We start from the raw sequence: 21,418 nt of genomic DNA on the forward strand, positions 1-21,418 counted from the left end.
ATATGCAGTTAAAGTACATGCATATGCGTATGTATATCATCTCATTCAGTCTTGAAAACAACCAATGTGATTTAGGTGCTCATATCCTACCTATTTTACAGATAAGAAAAGTAAGATATATGCAAATTAGGTAACTTCCCTGAGTGAATGTGGGATTTCAACTAGGTTCCAGTATTACACAGAATAGTCAAGACAGGGAGAATCACTTTCTTCTAGAGATATTAAGTTGCTTTGAATATACCAGAATATGGAGAATCTAAAACTATGGGGTAGAATCATGGAGTCTCTGGGTTAAATGGCACTTTTTATAAAAGTTTATCTTGTTTAAACAGTTACTTTTGTCAGTGGAGACAGGGAAGAGTATTTTTGTTTGGAAAAGTGTATTTGGTACACTCTTTCAAAAGTGTATATTTGAAAAATGAAGAGAAACTTAACGGTGTTATTAATACAGATTTCATAAAAGCAAAATGAGTATTTGTGACCATAAAGAATGTAATATTCTTCAGAGGTTAACAGTTTCAGACTTTCCAGGGGGTCTTGGGCTTTTTCTTAATCAAAAGGGTAAGTTCATGGGTCAGTGTAATTGCGACTGGGTTATAAAAGACGTTTTGGAAGGCAGTTGAGGAAATTGGAACATGAATTGGTATTATATAATATTAGAGATTAGTAATTTTCTTGGATATTGTGGTTATGGAAGAAAAGGGATTTAGTCTCAGGAGATGTATGCTGAAATGTTTGTAGATGGAGTCTCATGATGTCTACAGGTTATTTTCAAATGATTCAGCAAAATATATCTATAAAAACCCTTTATGGGTCTGGGAATAATTGAGACTCCAGTAAGATTTCTCTTTTGTGGATTTGACAAATTAAGTCTTGCTGTATTACAGTACCCTACTGATATTCTTCCGGGGCAGATAGAATTGTTGAAGTGATCTTTACTATGCAGGTTACTTCAGAAAGTAAAGCCATCAGGCACATAACTGGAAGCCTTAGCACTTGGGGCATTTGTGCTGTATTGCTAAATTGATGCATTGTAATACTAGCATAGAGATTAGGACCGATTTTAGTAAGTAGTAAAAAACAAAGAGGAAAAACTTAAAGTTGAGAAAATACCGTCCATAGACCTACTTTGAATTGGGAGAAGACCACTAGCACAAAGTTCTTTAGTAGAGTTCATAGATATAAAACACTGGAGTTTATGCCAAGGGAAAGAATGGCTGGGGAGAATTACCTAACTTTAGTGCCTGTTTCTTCTATGTCTTTTTTCTTTTTTAATGGTAATTTCAGGTATACCTCCTATGGTCAACTCCGAGTCACTATACTCTTTCCCATCCCCTACCACCAACCAACTATCCACCTCACTTTTTTCCTGCAAAGGATTCTTACACCTTGTCTGTTATAAAGTAGCATTTTTGGAATTAAAAAATGAGTCATATGAAAACATCTGTATGGGAATCTAATGCTAAAACTTCATTTTAGTCTCTTCTGGTAAAAAATAGATATATCTTACGTATTTTTTAACCTGTTCTAAAAATATAAATATAAAATAATTGAATTCTCACTTTTATACATTGATTTTACATTTTAAAAAGTTTATTTAAACATAGTAATGCTTTTTTTGTCTTAAAATTATAAAGCAAGGTATACTTAATTTATCATGAAAAGAAAATAGATTTAATGGACTACATATGATCCCTTTTCTGGGGTATGCATTTTAATTTTACCATATAATTTTATTATGGTTACATATCCATTGTATGTATATGTATGGTTACATACCCAGTTTTGCAATGTATCCTTTTGTTTAAAATGTTGAATTAATGAAGTTAGATATGTGAGTAATACCAGTTGCATATAAAAAGATTGTTAGAATCTGGCTTTGGTTAGCAAAGCTTAAAAATAGCAAATGTTAGCAGTGAGTAGTACGCCTATTCTTCAGTTGATGTTTTAAACTAAATTCTAAAGTTAACCAGCCAGTTTTTTCTTGATAATTAAAGTAGTAATTTAATCTTTGTTTTAATACCTAAGAGGAGGTGTTTTATTTTTGAATTGAGATAAGTAGTTTTATAGGGGAAAGTAAGCTTTATTTTTCACCTCTAAAAACATGCTAAATATGGGAGTGTTTATTATAAGAGTGAATTCTTATTATGTAAGGTGAAATATATTCAAATATATGAAAGCATTATAAATGCCTTTTATTCATGAAGAAACTTTTTTAATACTTAGTTTCATTAGCCCTCATAGACCTTAATTTTCCATATCTCTGCTGGAACTCCCTAATTGTTCATCCATTAAGATCATGTTTTAAATTCTTCGAACATATTTTTTAATTCCATTATAATTGTAATAGTTTTAAAGGATTTGTCTGTACCTAAAACAACATCTGGTCATCCTGGGATAATTTCTGTTGGCTTAAAAATTTTTTTTCATATGGATCCCATGTTTCTTTGTATGTTTAGTGATTTTTAATTGAATATTGGAAATTGTGGATAATAGGTAGAGACTCAAATCTGTTATCTTTCTCAAGAGTGTGTATTCTTATTTTAGCAGGCCAGTTACAGGCCAGTCACTTTAATTTTAGGTTTGATTTTATGCTTCGTTAGTATGGATCTCAGAAAGTAGAAGGTGTTTTTGTCAAACTTCTGACTTTGTCTCCCTTGTGGATCTTTTGTGGGCTTTGTTGTCTTAATGTTGTTCTTTTTCCAGCACTACTCAGTGTCTGGTATCTCTTTTTTGCTCTTAAGCCTGTAGCAGTTTGGTACCGGGAGTGGTCCTTTTGCTGTTTTATAGCTTGGCCTTGGCTGTCTACTTATTCATGAGGGATTTCGAAATGGTATTCTTCTGGGGTAGTACCCTCTTTCTATAGCTTATTCCTCTGCCATTTTAGCACCGAAACTCTGACCTCTGCTGCTTCTAGCTCGTTGGGACCACTGTACTTTGCTTGGACTCTACCTCTTTGCATTTTGGGAAATTGTCCTGAGCACAATGCCATGGGGGCTTCTTACCTCAGTGTTACTGTACCTGTTGTCCACTGCTTGAAATCAATTGCCTCATATATTTTGTCCAGATTTATAGTTGCTTATGGAAGGAGAGCTAATTCAGTAAGAGTTACTCCACCATGGCTGGAAGCAAGAATTCAGCCTCATCTTAGGGTGGAAATAGATGGACTCTTTAAGTCTCTTGAAGCACACAAATTCTTTGCTCTCAGATGTCTAATCCCCCTAACATCATGCTGATAGTATACAGATCTCTAACTACATTTTCACTCTTTAGCCCTTTCACTCCTTTCTGTATGCAGATGTTGGGACTCATTGTCTTGTTGGCACATTCTTACTGGGAAGATGGTATTGTCTGCTATACCTTTCTACAAATAGAAATAGCTTTACCAAAGTTAGCACACTTACCATTTTGTTACAGAGCTACTTTTAGTGAATTTGCAGCCAAGCATGCTAAAGATTCAAGATTCAAAGCAATTGAAAAGATGAAAGATCGAGAAGCCTTGTTTAATGAATTTGTGGCCGCTGCAAGGAAGAAAGAGAAAGAAGATTCGAAGACCAGAGGTGAGAAGGTAAGATGGTTTTAGTTCCAGTGGTGTGATTGATGGGAGTGTGAATGGGAAGGGACTGAACTGGTGCTGTGTTTCTAATCTCATTCATGGGCATAAATAACAGGACCCACATTTATTGTTTAGCTTTTTAAGTTAACTTTTACAGTTGTTTATATCATCACTTTACTTCTATAATGCATACATTTTAGTAGTGTCACTAAGCTGCATAGATTTTCTTTAAGTTTTATTAATACTAGGTTGCCCAGTAAACCGAGAACTGGTTATTAGGCCTATTTATTCACTGGTGGCTGCCTGCTAAGATTTCAAGGTTCTTTATAGGTAGTAACATTTAAGTTTTTCAAAAAGATTTTTTATATTTTTTGCCTTCTGAAAGATAGCATTTTAGTGACTTTCTAATCTTTTAGTAAACATAGCTTACATATGAATTATTGCTTATCAGAATTAAAGGTTAGCTATTAAAGATTAATGAATTCCAAATGTCATTTGGCAGTGGTGTCAGGAGTGGAGAGGAGCTCACCACTGAGGAGGCAGACTGGTAGGGAGGTGGCACCAGAGGTGCATAAACCATCAAAACACGTAGCCACTCTCCTTAGTGACCCTCTGTGCTTTGTGAATAGAGAAAAAACCTCTGAAGCTTTATCATTCTTGACATTTAAAATTGCCTCTTATTCTACAAAGTTAAGATATTACAGATTCTATTAAGAAATGTTGTTACAGAAGTAACACCACTCTTATTGGGAGGAAGCCTCTTTCACTGAAAATAGCAACAGTATTAGGTGAAATAACTTTTGTCAGAAATAACTGAAATTTCCTGATTATCTGATTTATTATGCTTCAAGGTAGATTTTTCCAGAATTATTTCACTGTTGACTGTCTTTGGTAAATGATTATGCTTCTCAGGAAATGTGCAAGGTTGAGTTCTGCATAAACATTTTGACTGTTGAATTAGAATCATGTCAATGAATTGTTTGCTACTTTTGACTTTTAGTAAGAACCTATTTTTTTAAAGAAAACCAAGTAAATAAATGATTGATACCGTATGATTGCTTTTAAACAAATTGAATGTTTTTCTCTTTGCATTTGTAACTAATGTTCTTTTTCTAAACACTTTTTTGGTAATTATTTTATGTATTCTGTTTTATAACAAGTGGATAGACTTTACAGTTTTGTGCTATGTGGCCTGTCAATCAGTTTGGTCTGACAGCTGTCAGTCACTGCTATGCAAAGTATTATGAGATTCTCTAGTAAGGAAAGAATTGATATCTCTCTGTGTGGTCACTTTAGCCTCCCACAGTTCCGGTATATTACTTTTTTTTTAGTCTTTTTCCTTATGAAGTAATGAGAGTTGTGCCCAGGATGTGTTCATTAAAATAAGAAATTAAATAGACATTACATCTAAATGAACTTAATATATTCAGCTTTGCTTTCTTTTGATTGTAAAATTTGAATTCTCTAAATTGAAGGTTTATCTTTGTACTATTAACATTGAAAAAAAAGGAAATTACCGAAGTAAAACTTTCTCAGCCAATTTAAAGAATGCAAAATCAATTACTAACTAGGTTATGAAAGCAGAAATCTTTATAAAGGTTTAAATGTACTTTTTATACTCACATTTTGAGAAGAATCTGGTTAATGAAGTTTTACCACTTCATGACTTTCACTGTGTATTTATTCTTATGAAGTATATTGGCAGTACGTTTTTTAAAAATGGCATTTTAGCTGTGTGTAATTGAATAGTAAACTGGTATATTGGAGTTTCTTTGTTCTTAAGATTCCTAACTGGTCTTTGTAACATTGAGACAATTGAATCAATAGCTGAATAGTAAAAATTTAAAGGTAATTACTTGCTGAATCAAAAACCTGTGAAGGGCATTGACTTTTGGTGAAATCCTTTTTTTCCAATTAGTAGGCATTTTCAAGCTAAAGGGTGCAATCATCATTTTCATGTAGCTTTTCACTGGTAGTTTTATTTAAAAAAATGCCCCCAAAGCTGTTTTACTGGACTGTTTTGTTTACCAAAGTAGCTACCCTCCAGTTTTTGTTTATTTGATTATAATTTATTATTTTTATTATAACCAATTTTTATTAAATTGTGTTTCAAATAATTTATATTTTGGAACAGCAGATTTGAAGGTGCATATAATGGAGTTAATCCTCTTATGAAGTTGGCATTTTTCTCTCTTCCCTCTCTTTTGAATTAGCTGCTGAGCAATTTTTGTTTCAGTACATTTGGCTGAGGAAACTGTTTCTCCCCTTTTAACTAGACAGCTTAGTTGGTAAGGTACTTCCATTTTTGGAGAGAAGAAAATAGGGACAGTAGGAGCTTGAATTGTTGCTAATGGAAATTGACATTTATGCATTTGTTAAATAATTCTTCTCATATAAAAAGCAGCTTCTGTAAGCCATTTGTAGCCTGTCATGGTAATATCCACAGTGAAAGAAGTTAAATTTTATTTAAAGTTCACTCTGTTTATACATCATATATTTTTAAAACTATATGATAATTCTTTATAGGCTTCATGTCTAATGTTTGAAATATTTTTAAGTTAATGTAAATTCTTATGGCTTAGAAAGATTCCTATTTGTTGCAGCTTACATGTTTTATTTAACGTAAATTTTGCCTTCTAGTTATCCCATGCATCTGGGAATTTGGTGTTCATTGTGTCAGATACAAAGTTAGATGAACAGAAAAGTTATGTTACATCGCTACCTCAAGTAGTTTCTTTATTGCCATCTAGAAATATTGGGCTTATGAGTTATTTCTCATTAATCCTTACAGTCAAGAGCCAAGTTAGGTGAGTGGAGAAATCTACAGCTGAAGAATTCATCTTTTTAAAAGTTCTTTAATGCAGAAGCTCTGTTTTTTTGTAACCTTACAAGTGTTTTCTAGAAAGGACATCTTCCTCCCTTTTAATCCTCTATTAGGAGAAATGAGGTTACAGCGAGAAGTGAGAGGGTTGGAATAGGCAGAAGGAATGATTCATTTATTTTGTGCCCACACAAAAATTCTGATTCCATTTCTAATTTCTCATTCCCTTGGTCAGGTAGGAAGGCAGCATGTTTAATTCCTATGGGGAGGACAGGTTCTTGACCTGGTCAGAATCCTCTGTTGAAATGACTTTAGCTACCTCGGATATCTTCCCTGGTAGCAGTACATAATAATTTAAATGAGACTGAATTTTAGAAGAGGTCCTCAAAGTGCATAAAAACAAATGCCTTGTTTATTCTTTTCTTCTCTTATTAAAAAGGTAAAATTTTTAACAATTCTAACAAATTTTTCCAGTTTTAACAATTTGGAAGAGACGTTCTAAGTATTGTATACGTTGACACTAAAAGGTTAATATTATTTAGTACCTTTAGTATAATGTTACTAAGTTGGTACTTGATTTGTTAAGAATGTTAATTTCATTGACACATATTCTGGTGAAGGCATACATGTTTAATGGCTAAAGAGCACAGGAAATCTGAATGTAGTGTCTTTTTTAGAAATGACTAATTATAACCATAGAAATTCTATAATTTTCTTATATATAAAGGTAAAAACATTGCTCTTTTTTAAAACCAAAATATAAAAGTTTATTTTTTGTTTATTTTTACACACTTGACAGTATAGTTTCAGATTTGTAATGAATAAGACTTGCTCTTTGTGCTCAACTGTTTCTAAATTCCCCTATTATTTTAACAGTTTTATTCATCTGCTTTTTAAAATATTCTTGCTATCTTGATGTTGAAGTATTTTTGCCATTAGTTCATAAGCCTGAATCTTATGGCAAATGGCAAATTCATATGCTTCATAAAAACATGGCAGTTCTGAGATCAAAAGTTATAAACGACCTAAAAAAGTTGTTTCTATATTTGAATACTTTCATTGAAGAATATGATTTATTTTGAATTTGGTAGATTTTAAATGAGAGCCTATATGTGTATTGATTTTTATATTTCTTGTAAAAGAGCAATTCTGATATTCTTTTTTACTAAAATTCTGCTCTAACTGCATTTAAAAAGTTATTCTTATCTTTAAGGTAAGTGAACTTTTTTTCTAGTTGTAAACATTTATATATGAGGAATTTCTTATAGCATATTGTTTTCCTCCCACCTCACACCTGTTTTGAAATACAGATAAAATCAGATTTCTTTGAACTATTATCTAATCATCACTTGGACAGTCAGTCTCGATGGAGCAAAGTAAAAGACAAAGTAGAAAGTGATCCACGTTACAAAGCAGTGGATAGTTCATCAATGAGAGAAGACCTTTTCAAACAGTACATTGAAAAAATAGCCAAGGTAACCATTATGTTTACTCTTATAGTAACCATGGAATAGTAAAATTCTTAATTGCAGTATAAAGGCATTTGCTACTGTTTTGGGTTTAGAATTTTTCTTGTTGGTATTCCTAATAGACTCTCTAGTAGTTGACTTTGAAATGAGTGTTTAGGTATATTGGTTAAAAACTAGGTTTGAAATTTTGTATTTGTCAAACTAGTTATTCTGTGGAGGCATATTATGATGGAGTTAGTAAGAAGGTTAATGTAATTTCACTTTTACAGAATTTAGACTCAGAAAAAGAAAAGGAGCTTGAAAGGCAAGCCCGCATTGAGGCAAGCCTTCGAGAACGAGAAAGAGAGGTGCAGAAGGCTCGTTCAGAACAAACAAAAGAAATAGATCGAGAGAGAGAACAGCACAAACGAGAAGAAGCTATCCAGAATTTCAAGGCTCTTCTGTCTGATATGGTATTACACTTTTGCTTTTTTCTCTGAAGTACTGGATATTAGAAATCTATTATATTACCTCATTAGTGGACATTTTGATGTTGTTGAAATTGACTCAAATATAATTTAGTAAGTTACCTATAAAGTATTTTAAAATTGAGTAATTGGTATTAACACCATTAGAATAGGAAAACCTTAGTTATTTAAAATTTTCAGAAGTTTGATGTATTGTATAAAAATGCATGATCTTTTAGTATCAAAGCTTTTTAAAAAATTATCCTTGATGAAGTCATCTTAAATCATCACACACTTGCATGTCATAGTAATAAAGTGTGCTGAACATAAGTTCATCTTTGATGATTTGGGTCATCATTGTGATGATCAGTTATTGTACATGTAGACGGTATGGAATGTAGGACTGGAGGTGTACTGACCCCTGGGATTTTTTTTGAAAATCTTCCTGTATTATCCAGGGTTGTTGAGGTAGGTAGGGTTTTTTGTCCCTGCACCGAATGCCCCCAGACCACTCTTGCTGTTCTATTTGTTTTTTCCTCTTCTCTTTGTCACTGTCTCTCCTACTGTTTCATTTCTTTCTTTCAACAAGGCTCTTGTCATCACTCCTGTTGCTTCTTCTGATTTCTTCCCTTGATTCTGCTGATCTGTTTTCAATGACTTTTTTCTGTTCTCTGGACAAATACAGTTGTTTCTTGTTTTCTCTCTGCCTCTGTTTCCCCCAAATTCATCCTCCTTATTGCAATCACAGAAGTCTTTGTAAAAAGCAAATCTGATGGTTTTGTCACTCTCCTTGTTACTTGAAGAAGGTAAAGGTCCTCCCTACTTCTGGAAGTTCCCTACATTTCATATTCAGTCTCCTTAGCATAATATAAAAAACTATTCATTCCTTGACTGCCTACCTTCATATTACCTTATCCTCTTTGGTTTCCTCTCTTGCCCCCTAAGCTGTAGCCTTGCTGAACTTATCTTTTTTTTTTTTTTTTTTTTTTTTTGTGTTGTTGAACTTACCTTTAATGAACCATACTTAGTTTAATGAATGCTACTATTACACATACCAATCCCTCCACCTATAATGCTTTTAAATTTCCCACCACAGTGGCAAACTTTGTCATTCTTGAGGAGCACACTCAAGTGTCTCTCTGTAAGACTGATCCTGACCCATCTGGGCAGATTTGATCTCACAGTTGCCGTTTACCAAACTTGTGCTCAGCATATACCTTTGCAGCACTTACTACATGTTAGTGCAGTTCTTTGCTTATATGCCTATCTTCCCTACATAAAGTAAGCCCTTTGAAGGAAGACATAACTGTGTTATTTTATTTAGTATTCCCAGTGCCAAGTTCAGTGTTCACCTGCCATGTTTTTAGGTGCTTGATAAGTGTTGGTTAAATAAATGTTTTTATATTTTTCTTCTTTCTTACTTTTCTGTCTTTTCAGCATCCCATATTTCTTAGCATTGGCAGCAGTGTGACTTAACTTGTAATGCCATTACCATCCATGTAGCATACCTTTCTGCTGGTTGCTGAACCAGCCAGACCTGTTATCTTGTTAATGAAGTTATTAATTCCTGCTTGTGTGTGGACGTGTCACTTCCAATATGTAGTTAAGTCCCAAATTGAGCTCAAGAAAAAAATTTTTTATCTGGTGAGCTGCTTGTGCTGTGAGATGGTATATTTCCTCTTTTCATTTATATCCATTTCTACTACTACCAGAAGTTGGTAAGATGTTCAGTAGAGTACCTAGGTACTTAAAGTTCTTAGGGACCATGGTCGATGGGAGATATCTTCTCTTCATCCTTGCCACCTCTAAACCCATACTACATAATTTAGGTGAGCACTGGGAGGTGAGATTTCTGGCTTAAAGAAGTAGATTTTCAGTGACTGCTTGACTAAGATGGAGTCATCAGAAACTTCTTTTATTAAGTGTATTGTTCCTAAACCAAATAAATGAGTCTTTTATTGATGAAATATGAAAAGGTAAGTCTGTTTGGTGATAGATACCATTCTCTATTTTTAGGTACGTTCTTCAGATGTGTCCTGGTCTGATACTCGGAGGACTCTTCGGAAAGATCACCGCTGGGAATCTGGATCCTTGTTGGAAAGAGAGGAGAAAGAGAAGCTTTTTAATGAACACATTGAAGCACTTACCAAAAAGAAGAGGGAGCACTTTAGGCAACTTTTGGATGAAACTTCTGCAGTAAGCGGCTCTTACTTTTCTTTTTTCTTTTTTCTTTTTTCTTTTTTTTTTTTTTTTTTTTTTTGCGGTACGCGGGCCTCTCACTGTTGTGGCCTCTCCCGTTGAGGAGCACAGGCTGTGGATGCGCAGGCTCAGTGGCCATGGCTCACGGGCCCAGCCGCTCCGCAGCATGTGGGATCTTCCCGGACCGGGGAACAAACCCGTGTCCCCTGCATCGGCAGGCGGATTCTCAACCACTGTGCCCCCAGGGAAGCCCGCGGCTCTTAGTTTTCTACTTAAATCTAGATGAATCTCTGTTAATAATTCCCAAAGTAAAACATTGAGATGACTTTTAATGTCATTCTCTTTAGACCCATTACTGGAGTTCATGGGTTTTATACACTTTGTTCTCTGATTTTTTTGTTTGTTTGCTTAAGTAAAATGTTGATGGTACTTTCACTGTTTAGAAGTTACTTCCTTTTGCAGTTTTTAAATTCATATCTGCTCCCTTAGTAATTCCATATGTCCTTAGCTGTGTGTGATTATTGATGCTTCCTGATGATAGAGTTAATAGATTCCTTCTTTTGCTCCATTTTCAATTTGGTACCATGGCCCTCTTGTTTGGCAGTTTGTACCCTCTGTTCAGGTTTTGCTCCTATTTATCTGATCTCTCTTTGGTGATGGTTTCTTCAGAAGTTACGATGTTGCCCATGGGTTTGCAGGTGATTGTCTTAGGTCACCTTGAAAGTATGGCCATGAACATAACTCTTGTGGCAAGCCAACAAAAAGAAATTGCATTAAAGCTGCTTCCCTGTCTCTAACTTAGTCCAGTTATGCTTGGGCATTACAAGAGATTGCAGGTCAGTGTAATATTATGTACCATATGTGCTGCAGTTTGATCCCCTCAATAAAAGTGAGTTCTATTTATGTTTTTTTATTCACTTGTCTTTCAAAGATTACCTTAACATCCACGTGGAAAGAAGTTAAAAAAATCATTAAGGAAGATCCTCGGTGCATTAAGTTCTCCTCCAGTGACAGGGTAAGAAAATTTTGTCTGAGATTTACTTTCAGTTTATAAATATTAATTGGGTGCTTAATCAGCAGCACTAGTATCTTGACTGAAATGAAGTTGATGGTTTTAAGTGAATAACTTTTAAGTGTATGAGAAATAAATCTGAATTTCAAGTTTATATTTTCTTTCTTGTACAGTATATTAACCAGACAGCACAAGAGGAACTTTAAAAGTTTAATCCTTGGGGTTAAGCCTGTGTTTTGGGATCTTCTAAGAGACTAATGAAGCTATAGTTTTTATTTATTGTATAGTCAGGTCCTACTAGATAGATATATTCAGCCTGGCAATTGGTACCAGGCTATCAAAGTGCTTGACTCTTACAGCCATGCTAGCAGAAAAACATAACATGATCTCTAGTTCTTATATGCTCCAGAGACTTTGGAGTAGGGGAACCTCAGATGTGTGAGGTTTGTAGAAGCTGAGCTCTCTTCTGGTGCACTCTGGCTCCTGTGTAGCAGAAGAACTCACCAAGGGTCTGAAATAGTGAATGATGTCACAGAAAGTGTAGCTTATTCCATTCCCTTCTGTCCCTCAGCCTTCATATGCTCCTTTTTCCCCTCATTCTGTCCTGGTTGGTTTCTCTAGGTCTGAGTCCAAAAAGCCCATGATCTAATATTCTTCTCCTCCTTCTCCATTAGGTGGAATTTTAGATGTGTGGACTGTAAAATATACGTGGTTGGAAAAGAGTGGTAGATGGATAGCTGAGAGATACAGTCTCAGTCTCTAACTTTTCTGATTTTTAGAATTGATAATAAGGTCTTTTTTTTTTTTTTTTTTTTAAAGCTCAGAGTTAATACTTAATCTTTGCTATTCCCTTACCAAGCTCCCTTACTGAGCTAAATGCTCAGTTGAACTTTAAAGTTCTGAGCATTATCTTATAAATTATGCCACGTTATTTTTATGCTTGAAGATATAAATACAGTCTTTAGGAATGCACATTTAACCCTGAATTTCCTTGTTTTTAAGAATGTCTACCCCTTGAGGTTGTTATGAAGGGTAAAGGAGATATCTTATAAAACCCTCAGCACAGTGTATGTAGCACATAGCAAGCCCTGAAGTTTTAGCTACTACTACTAATATATGGTTTCTCATTCTTGCTGTTTCCCTTAAAAATGTACACTGAAGATTTTCTTTTTCAATGAATGTTATATGGTTAAAACATACCTTATTGCCTTTTTCTTTTGAATTATTTTATGTCATGACTTACAGGTTACTTGTTTAATAAATAATTGATACTAATTTTGGAATTAGTAGAATTTCCCCCCCTAATCTTACTGTCTTTTTTCAGAAAAAACAAAGAGAGTTTGAAGAATACATCAGAGACAAATACATCACAGCCAAAGCTGACTTCAGGACGCTTTTGAAAGAGACCAAATTTATAACATATAGGTGTGTGTAATGAAATGTTTCATATCAGCAATCATTGTCTTTACTAGTCCTTACTCTGATGGCCAAAGCATACTTTGCATTCACACACATGTTGACATTATTAATTTTTAGGAATAAGAAGAAGGCAACTTTATCAAAGATTGAATATAGCCCATATCTACCCTTACCTTTTTTCTTTCTTTTTTCTCTTTTTTTTTTTCAAAGAAAGGGCCCAGATGTTAATTCTTATTTTGTGTTACCCACCCATCCAGTTTTTAAACATACTTTTGTTTTCACTTCACTGCTTTTTTAGAAGTATTTCCAAATATATAAGAATTGTATTTCATGAAGAGACTTAAAAAAAAATATCTTTCACTGTCAATTATCTTTGCCTCCTCTGAAGACTATTCAGTGTTCATTCTAAAGCATTCTAAAGCTTGAAATCGTTTTATTTGAGCTCAGCAAAAACATTTTTTCTCAGAGGAAAGCAGTTTGCTGGATACTCTTAAATTAAAATTTTAAATTATAAAATCAGAGCTTTAAAACAAATTTTCTCTGTAACATACCCAGTAGTTCCCCACCCCCAGCAAGTTGTCATCGGGAGAACAATTTTACATTGCTTAGCAATCAGTATGCAGGAAACCATTTTTGTTTCATGCTCCAACTTTTCTTCTTTTAAGAGAAAAATTTGAAACATCTTAATGAAGGGTATGTGCACGGGAGGATAGATAGTGCTGAGGGTGTGGTTTTTAGGTATTTTGTGATTGGATTTTTTGGTCAGGATCCTTAATGTTTTGCATCAGCTTGGGCTTTTAAATTAGATGTGAAGTAAGACTTCTTTCTACATTTTTATAGTTAATTTAGTGAAAGATGTGAAAGTGAAAGCTTGTGAAAGATGCTGGGATTGGCAGCCCCGCAGACTGAAGTCCTCTGTTCATCCACAGAACAGGTACAGCACGGGCAAGATTTACCCACCCACCCTCAGCCCTGATCTGGAGGGACCACCAGTAGGGGTGGGAGGGTAATTCAGCTTCTGAGGCCCTTTCACTCCTTGGAGTCTTTGCTGAGGCGACTTACAAAGGTGACCACTGCAGTGAATTTTTCTTAAAAAAAAAAAAAAAAAAAAAAAAAGAAAAAAAAAAGAAATGGAAACACAATTAGGAACTAGATGGACATTTCCAGCTCATTTCTGAAAGACCTATGAACAGCAGTCAGTAATTCTTGGACTTCTTTTCTTATTTCAGATCCAAAAAGCTAATCCAGGAATCTGATCAGCACCTGAAAGATGTAGAAAAAATTTTGCAGAATGACAAACGGTATCTAGTACTAGACTGTGTGCCAGAGGAGAGGCGCAAACTGATTGTGGCATATGTGGATGACCTGGATCGCCGGGGTCCACCCCCACCTCCCACAGCATCAGAGCCCACAAGACGATCAACAAAATAATTCTTATACTCTTCCACAGGGGTGTCTGTTAATTCAAAACGCTTGCATGAGCCAATTTTCAGGTTTTTACATGTATGTGCATTAGTCAAACTCTTGCAAAACCATCTGATGAACAGAAGGAGAAGCATCCATGAACAGTTTCTGAACAGAGAACACTTTGGAAATATTTATGCTTTTCTTTGTGTGGCATGACTGACTTGCATACTCAAATATAGGCTGTCTCTAGTAAATCTAAAATCTTGAAGCTAAAAAATTATCCTTTTATGAGGTGTGGAAGTCAGTGACTTTTGGTGATGTTCTTTCTAGCAGTGTTACAATACATGCAAGACGTTAAGAGCATTTGTGGTTTGAACTTGCAAGATGCAGATACCACAGACTCCAAAAAACCTAAGTTGGGGTTTGTTTTGATTTTGTTTTTTAAAGCGGGTAAAAGACAAAACACTGAAAATTGAATTCTTATCTTCCAGAGGCTAAGATTATTATAATGGACATACTTTTACCTTTGTCTCTAAAGAACACTTTAGTTTTATTTGTTCACTTATGTGCTTTGATTATCCCCTTTGAATTATAGGCCAAGTCTTGTTGTTTAGCCTAAGAGAAGATTTATTTAGTAATTTCTTCTCAGGTATGGAACCATGGTCATAACTAACATGTTGACCAGACTAGGACTGCTGGTTAAAAACATTTTATTCACCATTAAGTGATCTTTATCAATATTCTGGATTAGACAACAAATTACCTTTCTTGGGTGTTCCCTGTAAACTGTACTCCCATTTGAATGTTAAATTTTTGTTTCTAAAGTTTAATTTTAAGATGTTTGAATGTTCAGTTTATGTATTTGAACTACAATAAACCAACCCTTTTTATATACATGGATTGTATATGATTGTTATATAATTTATAAATACTTCTTTTAAACCTGTTCTTAAAAGCAGTAGCAAATGTAATTTGGCACAAAGAAAGTTTAAATTTTGAATGTTGCATCATTTTAAAAGGCTGGAATATAAATTACTTGCATCATAAAGGGGAAGGAATTTGTGAAGAACCCATTTTGGTGCACAGTATCTTCTTGCTTCATAGCAAGAAGATGCTGACTTTTGTCTGTTTTCTTGTTTTTGTCTTTTATATTAACATATTGATGATGAATGCCTTTTTGGACTCCTTTCAATGTGTCATGCACATCATACCATGACACCTTTGATTCCCAATTGCTCTTTCTAGCTTTACCTCCCCTGTTTAAAAAGATCCCTCTATTTCATTCCTTCATAGATTTCTAGTTTGAGTTACCACATAAATAAAATGTTTAAGAAAAATATATGTTAACAGGATAAATTATTTTCCCTGCTACCTCACACCTGCTATGATTGCAACAAAACCTAAAAAAAGGGACAACGGTATTTGTATTTGTTGTATGCATACAGACCCAGACATGCATCACACACATACAAAAATACAGTCACATCTCTGTGACTTAGTGCTTAGCTTAAATATATGAAGTGCCACAGAAATAATGTGAGTTCTATATGTAGGAACCTGGAGTGGGTTATCTGACTAAAGTCTAACCTATAAAATTGGTAATTAACAGGATTTAAAAAAAATAAATCCATTGAGTGATTTTGAAGCTCATCAGAAGTGAAACAAAATGCGTGCCCAAAGGAACACAACTATTATAGAATAGGACTTTCCTACAAAGGTGAAGTTTCTAGAATGCTTTGTTATTCTGAATTCCACATAGTATTGTTTGCCTACTCACTATTTTCCATTTCTCACCATAGAAAAGTGTGAAGAAAATGGTTTGGTGATACCTATTTTAATTTCTTACTTTTGCTGTAAAGTATTTGGGATTAATGTTTCATGTAAGGTGTAAATCAAACTTTTCTATGCAGATTTCTTAAAGGGAGTGAGGACTTTGTATATTAGGTTTTTTTTTATTGAAGTATAGTTGATTTACAGTGTCGTGTTAGTTTCAGGTTACAGCAGAGTGATTCAGTTATACATTGGTATATACTTTTTCAGGTTCTTTTCCCGTATAAGTTATTACAAGATATTGAGTATAGTTTCCTGTGCTATACAGTAGGCCCTTGTTTATCTGTTTTATATACAGTAGTGTGTGTATATTAATCCCAAACTCCTAATTTATCCCTCCTACCCCCCATTAGGTTCTTAATGATAGGGTCATTGTAATTACATTGTGTTTCAGTATCTTCATTTTGATCTGGAGCTTATCAGCAAGCTCTTTAAAAATACATGGTTCATTGTGCTCTGATACCTGTGCAGGTGTTAAGGTCTGACCTCCCTGTAAAGCCCCTTTGTGCAATGATGATTTCAAAAGCGGCATTCAAAACAAAGACAGCTTTAAGTCTCCAAAACTATCTGAAGTAAAGCATAATTGTTTTTATTTGTTTACAAGTTAAAATGTCACACAGTGAAAGCTTACATCCTACATTTACTATAGATAATGAACATAAAAGTCTTTAATTGAAATAGTTCATCACAGTTTTAAAGGTAATCCAATTATATAACTATTGTCTCACAAGACAGCATTTTAGGTACTTGAGTTAACTGTGCTCTTGTAAGCCTTAAAATGAAATATGAACCAAGGCCAAAAGCCTTACCTTCTGTGTTAAAAAAGCAAATCATGACCATTTATAAAGAACAAACCAAAAAACCCACAGACTGTACATTAAAAATATTCCATCCACAGCATATTTTTATATTTTCTCCACTGCTTGCCATAAGTGCAGTTTTTCTGTTTTTTTTTTTTTTTTTCAGAGAGAACCCCTTAGTGAAAATAACCCAGAATTCCATTAGAGTAACCAAGAATCATGGATAAATGTCTATTATATTTAATAGGGAAAGAAATGTTATCATCATCATTGTTTTATTGGGTATGCTTTACCATGCTGTAAATTGAACAGTTATTACTTGTTATTTAAATTATACTGGTAATACATTTTGGAACACAGAATTTAATTTTATTGCTTTTTCTGCATTGCCTTGTTTTCTATTAGTCAGATTCTCTGTCTTGTGTCCATTGAATTTTCTCTTTTCCATGCTGTCTCTCTCTTCCTCCCTCCCTTTCTTCCTCTTTTTCCCCACTCCCCCACCCCCATCCCCCCTTGGATTACTCTTGATAGTCTTTGTAACTTAAAAACCCTGAGGTATTTTAAAAGTTGGGCAGGGTTCATGTTCAATGTTAGGGCTATGTTTAATGCTCATTTTAAAAAATCACCATCTTTATATTTGAGGGTTACATTCACCAATTAATACCTTTATCATTAACCATAATGATATGGTTCACCATAACATAGCTTATAGTTTATCTTGAGAGAAAGAAGATTTGGGGAGAAACATTGATTTCAGCTTGTAGAAGATTGTCTCCTGCTACTCTTTGGAAGAGGACTTAATTGGGAAGAGAATTAAGGGGGGTTTTTAAGTTCTTTCTCAAAATCAGAATATAGAATATCATGATAGGCTGCTAAAATCCCCAGACTTAGAAACTGAAGACTCACAGAGGTGCTTCAGAAAGATCAATAAGCAGATTTTAGTATAAGGCAAGTCTGAATTTACTTAAACTTAGCCAAAATAAGCCATGGTTTGAAATTAGCCCAGAATTGGAATAAAGTGATGTTCCTTATTCTTCAACCTTCAGTCATGGAAATTCTGTATGGATTTTCATCCAGTAAGTGAACATTTCTTAAGCAAATGAAGATAACTCATTAAAATTTATGTGTTAAAAATCTCAAGTAGAAGTAGATTTTGAGCTCTGGTTTATGTGCAATAAGGTTTGATAGGTGAAGTTAGAGTCAGCAGGTTCAGGAAAAAACTAAACATAAAGAAGTTGAACCTTTGACAGATAAGCTCCACGCCAGCCAGTACACGGCTGGTCCTAAGGACTATCCAGTAAAACAGCCATTGTGGACAAGTGACAAAACAGCTGGCCTTTCTAATCACTTGTGACAGATGCATCTTCAAACAACACAGTTAATTATTTGGATAACCAGTTTATAACATAGTTATTACTTCTAATACGGTGTCCTACTTACCAAATTGCACATTTTGGAAATGCAGACTGCAAAGCATTTTTGTAATTCCTAATGGTAATTTTATTATGTTTCATATGGCAAAGTCAACAATGTTGATAAGCAGCATTACAAATAAATACAGTCATCGCAATTTGTTTTGCTTTGAAACTATTTATCACCAGCTCCTGTCTCTTGATCTTCGTGTTCCCAGGGGATAGGGTCATTGTCCTGTACACAAGGGACTGTGTCTCTCTCATGCCAAAACTGCTCTACATCAGGGAGGATGGGAATCTCTGCCTTCTCAGCTTTCTCTTTGCTGGATGAGGGAGAGCCAGTTTTCTCTTTCTCTGGTATGGATGATGGGGATTCTGGAGATGGAACATTGTCACGAAGGACCTGTGAGTTACCAGCGGGTGTTTCCTGAGACTCTGAAGCAGTTGGATGTTTTTTGGTTACCATCCATTTCCATAAGCCTTTTAAGCCTTCCTTGAACTCCTCTGACATCACTAGAAAAATGAGAGGATTTGCTGAAGAGATGGAAAACATTAGGACTTGAGACAGGGCTATAAAACCTTGTGGTGGGGCCGGGCCTCCAGCCTTCAGATGCCACATCCACAGCCATGCTATCCATTCAGGGAGCCACAGAATAGCGGAGGTGATGGCAATGCTCAGCAACATCACTGTGAGTTGCTTTGAGCGCATCTGGCTTCTAAGATTTTGAGTCTTAGTTCCTCGTTTCTGACATTGGCCATAAGCTCTCCAGAAATAAAAGCCGGCAAAGATTAATGGAAGGCAAAATACCAGGAGAGGGTAGAGCTTACCAAACGTTGACATGAACTCTTCGGCCATAGTGGGTACATCCATGAGGCACATTTCCACACCTGCGTGTTGCCTGGTGGTGCTAAAGAACCATTCTGGCAGGGGTAGCAGGCTAGCCACAGCCCAGATGGCTGCCAGCACTGACCAGATGGTGCGGTTGTGGATATTTTCTTGCTTGACTGGGTCACATGCATACATGAAGCATACTTTGGCCACTGCAACGATTGTCAGGCTCTTGGCTGCCATGCACGTGTGGATGAACCAGTCAGAGGACTTGCAGACAAACCAGCCTAGATCCCAAACACCTTTGGAGTATGCTGTAGCTCGGACAGGTGCAGAAAACATCAGGAGAGAGAGATCAGCCAGGCTGAGATTCAGAATCAGGGAGTGGATCATGGATGGCTTTCCTTTCCAAGTACTGTGGAGGAGGATGCCAATCACACACAGATTCCCCACGAAGCCCACCAGGCAGACAGCCACCAAGAGAGCTGGGACTATGGTCCTCCAGTCCTTGGAGTCAGAGGGCAGGTACCCACCGGCAAAGTGGAGGTGAGCAAAGGACCCGTTCATGGTGCTGGAGTTGGAGTCTGCCAAGGCAACTGTCAGCCTCCCCCTTTCCATCCAGCTTCTACTTGCAGAAGTTAGCTTCTATTTGTCTTTCTGCCTTGGCTCTTTTGTGTAGGAAGTAAATATGTCATCGTCAGTGTCAGCTGACACCTCTGGACCCTCCCCTTGCTTATTTCCTGAGAGCAGACTGTGGAAGAAGTTGGACTGCTAAGCTCTTGTCTGCTGCTTGTGCTATTTCTTGCCTGCACTGAGTGACAAGCAGCAGGAGGGCATGGTTGCTGCTCATTAGCAAGTCTAATATCCGATTGTCAGCCTTTGGAGTAAAAAACTCCCCAATATACCCATCGGTGATAAATGAGGAGAACATACAGGTAAGCGAGTTACGTTCCTGGGGGGGTCACTAGAGCCAGTCAAGGCAATTATTTTCAACTAACTGTTTCTAAAGCTAGACCTCCGTCTGTAATACAGCAAACACCACATCTGAATAACCGAGTCCTTTACACTTAGGCACATATTAAAATCACCTGCATGGCTTGATCCGGGCGTGTCGGGGGTAGGGCCCTAAAATGTGCATTTCTAACAAGTTCCCAGGGGATGATGATGATGCGGGTTGGGGGAACCACACTGTTTTAAAGGAAGAACCAACACTGCTTTCCCCCTCACCTCTGCAGGGATGAGCTTCCTCTTCTTTTACCAAACCCTCACCACCACTTCAGCTCCACCAATGGCTGGCGGAGGTCAAACACACAGAGCTAGATAATGAAAAAAAGCTGCTGGTAAGAATTCCTATTTTAAAAAAAATCTAATTATCGGGCTTTCCTGGTGGCGCAGTGGTTGAGAATCTGCCTGCTAATGCAGGGGACACGGGTTCGAGCCCTGGTCCGGGAGGATCCCACATGTCACGGAGCAACTGGGACCGTGAGCCGCAACTACTGAGCCTGTGCGTCTGGAGCCTGTGCTTCGCAACAAGAGAGGCCGCTACAGTGAGAGGCCCGCGCACCGCGATGAAGAGTGGCCCCCGCTTGCCACAACTGGAGAAAGCCCTCGCACAGAAACGAAGACCCAACACAGCAAAAATAAATAAATAAAACTCCTACCCCCAACATCTTCTTTAAAAAAAAAATCTAATTGTGGATTACTCTAAGTTTAGTCTATTGCGATTTTTTTAGAGGTATTTTGGAGCACTGCATTAGAATGAGTTTACATACTAATAAGACTTTTAAACAAGCTATGGTGACTAAAGCAACCAAATGATGAATTAGGCTTCTTTTCAGAGAGAATTCCTAAAGGATTTACTGACAAGTGAAATAAAAGGAAAATAATTTCTATGCAGAAGACATTTACGAGATTTTAAAGAAAATGACATTTTAAAGTTGGGAAAAGAAAAAATTCTTGGATAAAATGATTCTAGAACCAGTCTTGAAATTTTATAATGGGCAGTGGAAGGATACTCTGGAGGAGGTCAGAGGAGCTGGAATTGTTCAGGGAAAAGGGTTTGTGGAATTGAAAGGATTTTGTGCCCTACTCTGCTGAATCAGAAATTCTTAGTGTCATAATGAAAAGTGTGCTGAGCTCAGAGTCCGAGCTCAGGTTCTAACTGCTTTCACCAGTTTTTCTCTGGAAACTAAGGATTACATTTAAAATCTCCCCAAAG

General features: G+C 35.9%; 2 protein-coding genes across 13 annotated transcripts in view; one reads left to right on the top strand and one right to left on the bottom strand.

Moving 5' to 3' along the window:
- The window catches only part of TCERG1 (transcription elongation regulator 1), a 59,559-nt gene extending 44,336 nt beyond the window's left edge, over positions 1–15,223 (top strand). For 8 of the 12 annotated variants that reach the window (XM_059063006.2, XM_059062995.2, XM_059062997.2 and 5 more), the window contains 7 exons: positions 3,418–3,568; positions 7,688–7,852; positions 8,116–8,298; positions 10,309–10,488; positions 11,423–11,506; positions 12,828–12,928; positions 14,152–15,223. In XM_059063006.2, coding sequence (XP_058918989.1) covers positions 3,418–3,568; positions 7,688–7,852; positions 8,116–8,298; positions 10,309–10,488; positions 11,423–11,506; positions 12,828–12,928; positions 14,152–14,353 — 1,066 coding nt within the window. In that variant the 3' untranslated portion in view covers positions 14,354–15,223. Of the gene's footprint in view, positions 1–3,417; positions 3,569–7,687; positions 7,853–8,115; positions 8,299–10,308; positions 10,489–11,422; positions 11,507–12,827; positions 12,929–13,762; positions 13,857–14,151 lie in introns of all 12 variants that reach the window. The other 4 variants (XR_010840271.1, XR_009335572.2, XR_010840269.1 and 1 more) reach the window with 1 other exon arrangement.
- Positions 15,224–18,546: 3,323 nt separating this feature from the next.
- Positions 18,547–19,818, bottom strand: GPR151 (G protein-coupled receptor 151). Its single transcript, XM_059063016.1, has one exon. It carries the CDS (start codon positions 19,816–19,818, stop codon positions 18,547–18,549), a length of 1,272 nt encoding a protein of 423 aa, XP_058918999.1.
- Positions 19,819–21,418: the final 1,600 nt, after the last annotated feature.

The sequence above is a fragment of the Kogia breviceps genome, chromosome 4 (assembly GCF_026419965.1).
Source record: "Kogia breviceps isolate mKogBre1 chromosome 4, mKogBre1 haplotype 1, whole genome shotgun sequence".
Classification (NCBI taxonomy): Eukaryota; Metazoa; Chordata; class Mammalia; order Artiodactyla; family Physeteridae; genus Kogia; species Kogia breviceps.

Excerpts from the sequence above, each read along its gene's own strand:
- GPR151 (XM_059063016.1), bottom strand. The coding sequence starts at position 19,818 with ATGGAAAGGGGGAGGCTGACAGTTGCCTTGGCAGACTCCAACTCCAGC.